We start from the raw sequence: 10370 nt of genomic DNA on the forward strand, positions 1-10370 counted from the left end.
CCTGCCTGCACAACTCACACTCAGGCCTCCTGCCTGCACAACTCACACTCAGGCCTCCTGCCTGCACAGCAATCACTTCATGAACTGAATCATCTTCCCAACCCACTCAACTTTTTCTTTAAAATTTAGAGGAAATTGGAAAAGGGTAGCTGCCCTACATAATATCAAATGATTCATTTGCTGTTAATATTCTTTTAGTATTCTTAGGAAGACAAGAGCTCTGAAGGGGTCAGACAAGCTCTACAAAAGGACAGAACCATTTCTCCATTAATGAGGACCATACAGGCATCATTTGAGTGAACTAGCCTTGTGCTTATTAGTTTCCAAGAGCTCTGGGGAAGCCTGAGTACATTCTAAAGCAGAAACTAAATCTGTGAGTCCACAGCTTTGAGGAGGTGAGGGGAAAAGACCCGGGGCCTGAAGGGTAAGCTCTTCTCAAGGTGAATGCCAGGGTTTGAACTGACACATGAGAAGCTGAAGGAGCTGTTAGGATTTCAGGGTTGCTCCGTGGTTTAAGATGTCAACTCACAGATGACTTTAAATGTTTTGTATCACTTCTAAAAGAAGACCAGAACATGCAACTGTGTAACTGGAGGACACTTACAAGAGCTTGCTGATGACTGGGTCACCAGCAGTTGCTGTTATAAAAGAATGTCCCCCAAAAACGACTAAGGAATGGCAGAGAGCTCACTCATGGACAAGCTGGTTCAGGATTCTCCCTGGAAAAGGTGAACATGAAGGCACAACCACAGCGTGGAGTCAGACGACACGGTCAAAGGAGGTGCGCCCCATTCCCAAGTCCAACAGAGCTGTAAACTTTCTAGAGTCGCATCAGCCGGAAGCAGCCAGAATTAAACAGAAGTGGGATTCTAAAGAGTGTTCCATGCTATCAACTGGCACATGAGGAGAACAACTGTGAGACACACATATGTCGTTCCCTTCTGAAGTAAGAGCATTCTATTATCTTCCCAATTAGGAAAGCAAAGATGTCTCAAACCATGCAGTAAATACTATAAAATCTTTATGTTTTTCACTGAGTTAAGAGACAAAAACAAATGCCTAGTCAGACACATCAAGAGTCCAATGAACTTGGGCCAACAGTATGAAACAATCAACTCAGATATGTGAATCAAGCCAGGTACTCCTGACCAGACAGGCACCTGCAGCTAAGCAGATGTCCACACCCCATCTAAAGACACCAAGCTGGGGACCACCAACACCACTGCAGAATCAAGACTGTTAAATTTACAGCATCTGTTTAAACCCTTGGAATGGGGATGGGCAACATGGTGCCTCTAGTCTCAAAAATGAGTGGAAACCAATTAGAGTAAATTAACATGCAGTGAAGGAAGGAGACCACTAGACCAGCATCCCTAAATGGAGCACCAAGCGCAGACAAACCCTAGAGAATCCTACCATTCTAAGCCATACATGCCAGCAGGCCAGCGTCAGCACGGGGAGGATGGCACACGGAAGCGCAGACAACTCTGCAAAAGAACTGGTCAAAAACTTCAAAACTAAGCTGGGATACTGCAGCAGCGCACAACGCCAGCATGCCAGGCCAGCGCAGACGTGGCAGTGTGCAGAGCCCTAATCTATTGCTACAGCTGTAGTGCTTGGGCCTTAGCGAGGTGAGAGGAGCCTTGACTAGGCTAAGGCAGGTGAGGGCTAGCGAAGAAGCGCTGGGCCCCTCAGAGCCTCACTCACACCACGCTGCACCTCCTCAGCAGAATGAAGTGTAACTGCAGCTACTGTCCCATAGCTGAAGAAACAGTTATACAAGGACAAACACTCATACGAGTAACCCGGGCAGTTTCTTCAACGGGGGTAAACGGAATGTTCACATGGATAAGCAGGCTACCTCCTGGACGTCCTCTGGATTTCTTCGTGAAACAACCTAAAACCAAACACAGACAGAAATACTCGTTATCAAATAAGATTTCACAGCTCTGCAATTACTTTCAATAGTATCTGCATAAAATTTCACTGTGGAAAGGAAAATGAATGCTGTATCAGTGACTCAAAACTCAGTCAGCATGGTAATTGCACCCTGCAATATCAACACCTCAGGCGAAGAACACTGTACACGCAGTCCGCGTGCATCCCATTCTCAAGGAGACACCTCGGCCTCAGTCCCTGCAGGCTATCTACCATCTCTCAGGCCCCATAAAAATCCAAGCGCGTGTACACTGATCCTTCTGCATTTTTCCCTTTGTGGTGTAAGGGACTGAAGCCAGCCTCATGCGCACTAGGCAAGCATTACCAAGTCCTCTCATGGCTACTCCACCATCAGGACTCAGCCTAGAAGGCAAAGCGACAAAATACTACACGTAAACACATCACGAAATGCGAAGTAAAGATAATAAAACAGGACAGAGAGGACATGCCCTTTCTACTTCTCAGAGACACAGATCTCTAAGAGCAGTAACAGGGTGACAGGCTACAAAAGACGGTTGTGTGCCACTGAACGTGACTCCCTGTGGTGATCTGCTACACCAATCGGCACATTCATCAATGTAACACATGCGACCTTGGCTTTCAGACATTAACTTTCATATGGATATATTGCCATCTTTAAACTGCATCTTGCGCACACAAAAGCAGGGCTCTGGCAGGATGATTGAGCACTCGCTCCAAAGTGTTCAGCTCCTATGTATAACTGTCTTCTTAGCGAATCCAACCTCCCTCTCACTGTGACACCTGCATCCCAGCTCCTCTCTCCCTGCAGCCCTGCAGAGACACAGGTGTCACTAGCTGGCAAGAGGACATGGGCCAGTTATCACCGGCCAGCCAGGTAGTCTGGACCCCAGAGACAGCACCTGCACAAACTATCAGCAGATGTTTTACATTTTCTGGTTCTCTGCAGCCAATGAGCTCCTAGATAGGACAGACAGGACAAAGTGTAGGAACTCCATTCTCTAATGAGTTCTTATGGAAGGCTCAAGTACTATACAAACTGAATGTCTGTGTCCACCTCAAACTCACGTGATGGCGCTTTCATCCTCAAGTCCGCAGCACATGGAAGTAAAGCCTTGGGGAAATAATTAGAGACTAGTGTCCTCACAAGAAAAAGATAAACGACTTCTCAGTCATGAATGGGAACAAGAAGGCAGTTATCTGCAAACAGGAATTGGGCTCTCCACAGACACTGAACCAGCTGGCACCTTGACCACTGGCTATACAGCTTTCAGAACTCTGATTTTTTTTTTTAATGTCTTGTTGCTTAAGCCACTCAGTTCATAGTGTTTTGTTGTAAAACCTACTGAACACAGAGGCTGGAGAAATGGCTCAGTGATTAAGAGCACTGACTGCTCTTCCATAGGTCCTGAGTTCAATTCTCAGCAACCACATGATTGATGACTCTCAACCATCTTTAATGGGATCCAATGCCCTCTTCTGGTGTATCTGAAGACAGCAACAGTGTACTCACATACATAAAATAAATAAAACTTTAAAAAAGAAGAAGAAGAAGAAGAAGAAGAAGAAGAACCTGGTGCACACAAATTGAGTAAGACAGGAATTGAAGGAAAGCGAAATGGCTCCATGGTAAAGGTGCTTGCTGCCAAACTTGACCACCTGAGTTCAAATCCTGAGATTCATATGGCAGAAGGAGAGAACATACAAATAAGTAAGCAGACAGGCAGAGAGAGAGACAGACAGAAATACACTTTACAAAAGATAGGAATAGCAGCTTTCTACATTATTAAAATAAAACCCAAATCTCAAGAAAAAACAAAGCCTAGCATTCTCTCAAATGGCAGTGACTAAATGGCGGTGACCAAATGGCGGTGACCAAATGGCGGTGACCAAATGGCAGTGACCAAATGGCAGTGACCAAATGGCAGTGACCAAATGGCGGTGACCAAATGGCAGTGACCAAATGGCGGTGACCAAATGGCAGTGACCAAATGGCGGTGACCAATTGTTTACCCGGGTTGTTACTCCTTTCAAACTTTACCAACTACAGCACCAAACTACAGCAGACTATTTCCCAGTCATAGTTCAAACAACATCAAAATTAGAATGCTATGAAAACTTGCAGTTTAAAACAAACCTGAGTATCTAAGATGTCAATAAACAAGTTTACATTTTTAAAAATCCATTTACTAAAAGTTTGGCATATGAGAGTGTTATGCTAAACAGTACCAATAGACCAAAAAAAAAGGATAGATTAAAACAAGATATTGGAAAGAACAGAAAAATTTGAGCGCCATGAGTTTTAAAATATTTAAGCTCCCAGCACATATAAGAGACAGAAAGCTCAGGTAGGACACCTCAGTACCCAATGAGATGTTTTATGACACGGGCCTTCAACAGCATGTATCTTCGCCTGCTGCCAGCCTACTTTCATTCAAAAGCAAACCCCACTCCCTGCCTGCTCATGATCCTGAAAAAGTAACTTAACTTCTCTAAGCTTCAACTCTCTCATCAGCAATGTAGAAATAACAGAAGCACTCACTCGTCGGGCAACTGGGACAGAGGTGTTTGTTTATATCAAACGTTGATTCCCAGTGAGCACCACCCAAGTATCTGGTGCCGCCATTCAACAAGCGTTAGCTACGGGAAGTGGGGACATACGTAGGCTCAGCCTGCAAACCCATGGTGCATACAGGACTGGCAACCTCAAACTGCTCCAAAGGAGGAGCTAAATAAACAGGAGGTCTATATGGACATGGGCATATACCACAAGAGTTGTTATTTTTAAGTAATCAATTCTTCTAAAACTAATCTTCATTTTCAAAGCAATCCCACACCAAAAACATAAGCAGGCTTTTTCTAAAGAATTTGAAAACATCGAAATACCAAATTTTGAAAGAAGGAGTACTTCTTGAAATTACACAAGTGATTTCAAGATATGGTACAAAGGTACAGTAAACAATAACAACAACTTTTAAAGGCAGTGTGGTAGCGAGAGAAACAAAGCCACACATGCCAACAACTTGCAGGCGTAATCACAGGAGTTGCGCTCAAAACAGCCTCAACCTGAAGAAACGCCAATGTCCATCACCAGGCAAATGGGTAAAACACACTGCAAGCCACGCACTGCAAGCCACGCACTGCAAGCCACGCACTGCAAGCACACACAATGCGAGCCACGCACTGCAAGCCACGCACTGCAAGCATGCACACTACAAGCCACACACTGCAAGCTATGCACTGCAAGCACACACAATGCAAGCCACATACTGCAAGCCACGCACTGCAAGCCATGCAGACATAAAACGTACTGCAAGCCACGTACTGCAATCCACACAGACGTAAAACATACTGCAAGCACACACAATGCAAGCCATGCACTGCAAGCCACGCACTGCAAGCCACGCAGACGTAAAACGTACTGCAAGCACACACAATACAAGCCACGCAGAACCAGCTAAGGAGCCCTTTAGAACACAATCCTACAGAAGCCTAGCAATGGGTCACAAAAGCTTCCAACCATTGCACACGGCTGCTCTGGAAACTTCTCTGAGCCTCATGTTCCAGTAAAAGACTTCTGGTTACTCTAAAAATAAAAATTAAGCCGGGCAATGGTGGCACATGCCTTTAATCTCTCAGCACTTGGGAGGCAGAGGCAGGCGGATTTCTGAGGCCAGCCTGATCTACAGAGTGAATTCCAGGACAGCCAGAGTTATAAAGAGAAACCCTGTCTTGAATTTAAAAACAAACAAACAGGGGCTGGTGAGATGGCTCAGCGGGTAAGAGCACTGACTGCTCTTCCAAAGGTCCTGAGTTCAGATCCCAGCAACCACATGGTGGCTCACAACCACCCGTAATGAGATCTGACGCCCTCTTCTGATGCGTCGGAAGACAGCTACAGTGCATTACGCCCAAGCGGGCTGGAGCAAGCGGGCCGTTCTGAGTTCAATTCCCAGTAGCCACATGAATAATGGCTCATGGCCATCTGTATAGCTACAATGTACTCACACATAAAATAAATAAATAAATCTTAAAAAAAAAACAGATTAAAAAATACAAAAATTAAAAAACAGTAAATCTGTTGGCTTGCTTGTAAATAACCATGAAGTTATCTCAAGCCTACCAAGTTCTAAAAAAAAAGGAAGAACAGTAAAGGTAAGTACCAAAGAGATGTAAGATAAAAGAGTTTCTCTGCCATCCAGTATGTAACGGTTCTAATTCTACTCCTGACCATCATAATACAACAACTGTTCCTCAAAGCTTGAGCAGGAGCTGGAAGCACACAGAGACGTCTGTAACCTTTCTCCTGTGTTCTCAGGGGAGCGCAGTTACCTGAGTAATTCTCCTGAGGAAAGATGTTTTTCTTCTTAAGTTCCAGAAAAATAATAAGTATTTTATTTGATTTATGATGTTATGCATAATTATTTTTAAAATGAACCTCCATGTTGATCCTCAATTTAAAAAAACAAAATGTGTAAGCATGTAAAACTCAAGCTGTGGGGCCACTGAGTGAGCGGCTGGCTCAGAGAGTCAGCCTGCCCTCCTAGGTTCAACCTGTAGAGCCCAAGTGGTGACAGGACAAAACGAACTGCCCCAAGCTGTCCTCCGACCTCCACACACACACCAGAGCGCCGTCACTCATACATACACAAGCACACACAAAAAATTCAATAAAGAATGTTTTTTAAAAAAAACCCTCAGGCTGTGTGCACAGCTCGGCAGCAAAGGCTCTCACTTCTGAGACCCCAGGTTTGATCCCTAGCTTCGACAACAACCAGAACAAAACAAAAACAAAACAAAACAAAAAGACCTGCTCACTTTGTAAAGCCCACACTGTAATGTGAGCTGTGGATGAGGACGAACACTTACAGAGAGAAGAAAGTCAGTGACCAGCCACAGGCCGCATGCGACGCACGAGCATGTGGGTCAGTCTCAGCCATGTGCTACGTCTCCTCCCAGGTTATACACTAATATTTCAAATCGGCATCCGAGCAACCTTCCTTTTTGAAAAGTAAGATTACAACTGCCGTGCCCAGGGTTTTCAGTTAGCGCCTCGGACACTCACACCCCAGGCCTTTATGGGATCTATCCCTCACTCCCACCACCAACACCCTCTCCTTCACATCTCTCACCTGAGCCGTAGAGATCTGTCTTCTGACACACACACCCTTCCCCCCGCCCCCCGCAGCTCTTCACTGTGGTGCCTGAGGAACTACACTGCAACACCATATTCCTAGACTACTGTACCTATTTAAGCACAATAAACTCCATTCTACCGTACAAAGGGGAAGCCCAGAACACTCCCTTGTTCCCTTGCATACCTTACAGTGCCAAGTGCCTGGAACTGCATACCCACCACACACAGTGACTAAAACAAGGAGGAAAACATTAGAGATGGCTCAGCGACCAAGAGCACTGGCTGCCCTTGCAGAGGGCCCAGGTTTGGGTCCCAGCACCCACATGGTCGCTCACTATGGCCTGTCGCTTCAGTTCCAGAGGACTTGACTACCTCTTCTGGCCTCTGCCTGCACCGAGCACACACGTGTAGTACACATACCTACATGCAGGTAAAACACTCATAGATATAAAATAAAGATAAATAAATCTTGGGAAAGAAAAGGGAAACAATGTGGGGGTCTGCACCAGCCACTGCCTTAGATGAAATGAAGAGATCAGGGCCAGTGCTAGATAGAAACCTGCTCTCTGTCTAGCAGGAGGCACAGACCTCGGCACAGACTGATGCAATGCCGGTGTGAGAGTGAGCAATTTCAGTATGCTGGTATGACAGGCACCTCGTGTCTGTCAGACAGTTCTGATTCTGTACGCTGTGTATCAGGGAACCAAAGATCCTGATACATACACAGGAAGAATCTCCTCATGTCCGTAGACTTCTTCGAAGACACTGCTACTCACGACCCACGTACACAGCACTCTCACTTAGGCAAACTTCCCCCCACTCTTAGGATCCTGGTCTTCTTGCTGTCTTGAGAGACTTGCTCAACCCTGCCACTCATTCCCATCTGTCTGATTCTGCATCACCTCCAAATGCCGCCCCTTGTGTGTGTCCTAAGCTCAGCTTACTCCAATCTCCTCTTTCAGGCTCCTCGGGGGCAGCTCCCTGAGTGCTTTCCAAATATTCACTGCATATTAGCACCATTATTACTCCTCCATCTATACCTCTCGTCTTCAAAACTTAACACCAGCGACTGAGTTAATCCGAGACACTTTCTTCATCTTGCTTTAAGCAGAGCTGGCGCCAGAGCCCAAAGCTGCCGCTGCTCTGCAACAGAAACCTTAGCAAACTTGTAAACTTCCTTGAATCTGCTTCCTCATCATGAAGTTGTACAAAATGCCCAGCACACAATACACACAGCAGCGCACACAAGCGCTGCACATAAACACTTATTTCATGTTATTATTCTCATTTCCCAGGAAAACGAGTTCTCAAAACTCAAGCTGAGGCAAGAAACTTTAAGAAAAACACTACTAAATTTGGAACAGTGCACTTATGTAAACAGCCTCATCAAAATACATATATATATATATATTTACCATCTATTTATTTGGGGAGAACCACACCTTCAGTGGTCAGAGGACAATTTGCAAGAGTCAGTCCTTCCCTTCCACCATGTACGTCCCACGGATTGAAAACAGTTCTTCAGTCTGGACGGCAAGCACCTTTACCTGCTGAGCCATCTTGTCAACCCAACCACCCTCAAGTCAGCTCAGGCAGGATCACTCAAGTACACATGTGTCTCCTGAAAAGACTCAGAAAAACTCAGAAGCAAAGGCTAGAAATCCAAGACAAGCGGCTTAATAGGGAAACCCCGCCAACAGCCTACCTGCCTCAAGGCAAGCCAGTCACTAAATGAGAAGAGGAGACATCCCTTCAGTTACATAAGCCCCACAACACACCCACTAACATTTTTAAATGTGTTGTTTTCCCTCTGGAACAAGCCAGCCCAATTCTGCAGATTTCATTCCAAGAGAAAGTCCACATGGGACAGGGACTAGGTCATCCATTTAAAGCTGTCCAACAGTATTCCACCCCCAGAATGGCTGGTGGAGCCCAGCATCCCTTATGGAGCCAGCACCCCAGTCTACCAGATATCCATTCTCATGCTTGGAGTTCCCATCATCTCCATCTTGGGGTCCCTCTCTCCTGCCTGAGGTCCCCAACATCTCCATCCTGGAGTCCTGTTTCCTGGAAAGGGCCCCCAGCATCTCCATTCTGAGGTCCCAGCTCCTGCCCGAGGCCCTCAACATCTCCATCCTAGAGTCCCATCTCTTGCCAGGGGCTCCCAGCATCTCCATCCTAGAGTCCCATCTCTGCCTGGAGTTCCTGTGTACTGCCTAGGGTCTCCTGTCCCGAGTCTCCATCCCTCCCTACCTATCTACCTACCACTCGCCGCGCCCAGCCGCAGCCCGGAGCCCGTGCCCCGCCCAGTGTCCCTATCCAGGCACTCACCCGTGCAGTAACCTTATAGACCGTGTAGCCCCTGGGGTGTCGCTGGGGCTCGGTGACAGTGTAGAAGCGGGCCAGGTCGGCACTGTGACCCCAAGGAGAGGTCATCCTCCCTCCGCCCGTGCTTCCCCCAGCTGGGGACCATCGGGCAGCCCCAGCCGCGCCGGACTTCACGCAGCACTGAGCGCGAGCACCGCGACGAGGGGGCGGTGGCTCCTGGGGGCTGCCGCGTGGATCTGCTTCCGGATCACCACACACACTTCCGGGTCATTCCTGTCAACGTTCGGGATAGGAGTGGCGTCGCTCTGGATTCTCTCTCCGGGCTGTAGCCTCAGCGGCGGTTACGAGCGTCGGGCTCCGTCGCCATGGAGACCTGAGGCGTCCCTCCTAAGTCTCCTGGTGCACTGGCTTCGAGGTCTAATAGAATTTGTGAGCTGGGGAGAGGTTTGGGCCTCCCGCCCTGTGCTCCTGTAGAGTCGTGGGTGATGGACGCTGATGTACCCGAGCCAAGCATCCCTTTTCCTTCCCGAAAACTCAGTTTGTCTGCGCCGCGCTCTGACAGACAGGTCCCCATTTTTCCGTAGATGAACCCTCTCAACCTGCAGCCTGTCTTGACATACCTACGGCTGCACGGCAAGCCCCAACGCTACATAGAGGTGCGTCCCTGTAACCCGCACTCCAGGAAGATTGCTGAGAGTTTTAGACCAGCATGGGTCAAGTAGCGAGTTCGGGGTCCGCCTGAGCTATATGGGGAGAACCTGTCTCAAAACAGACAAAAATCCACTCAGCCACAGGATCCAGGGCAATCTGCTATAATACATACCAAGACTCTCAAAAACATTTTTTTTTCAACAGTTCCTAGATTCTTAAATGTGCATCTGTTGTGGGAGTTCGTGGAAGGAGACTCTCAAAGTCACTACGAAGAGTCTCCAGTTTCTGTTGATTGACATAGATGCCTACCAGGCATTTTTTTTTTTTTTTTTTTTTT

At 47.0% G+C, this 10370-nt stretch overlaps 1 protein-coding gene across 3 annotated transcripts in view; it reads right to left on the bottom strand.

The window, feature by feature from the left end:
• Positions 1-9609, bottom strand: part of Rps6kc1 (ribosomal protein S6 kinase C1) — a 156769-nt gene extending 147160 nt beyond the window's left edge. For 2 of the 3 annotated variants that reach the window (XM_031338665.1, XM_031338655.1), the window contains exons 1-2: positions 9386-9609; positions 1862-1897 (exon numbers count right to left, since the gene is read on the bottom strand). In XM_031338665.1, the coding sequence (XP_031194525.1) occupies positions 1862-1897; positions 9386-9490 (141 nt within the window). In that variant the 5' untranslated portion in view covers positions 9491-9609. Of the gene's footprint in view, positions 1-1707; positions 1813-1861; positions 1898-9385 lie in introns of those variants that run through there. The other variant, XM_031338672.1, reaches the window with a different exon arrangement.
• Between the last annotated feature and the right edge of the window lie 761 nt (positions 9610-10370).

Source organism: Mastomys coucha, unplaced genomic scaffold (assembly GCF_008632895.1).
Source record: "Mastomys coucha isolate ucsf_1 unplaced genomic scaffold, UCSF_Mcou_1 pScaffold1, whole genome shotgun sequence".
NCBI classification, from domain to species: Eukaryota; Metazoa; Chordata; class Mammalia; order Rodentia; family Muridae; genus Mastomys; species Mastomys coucha.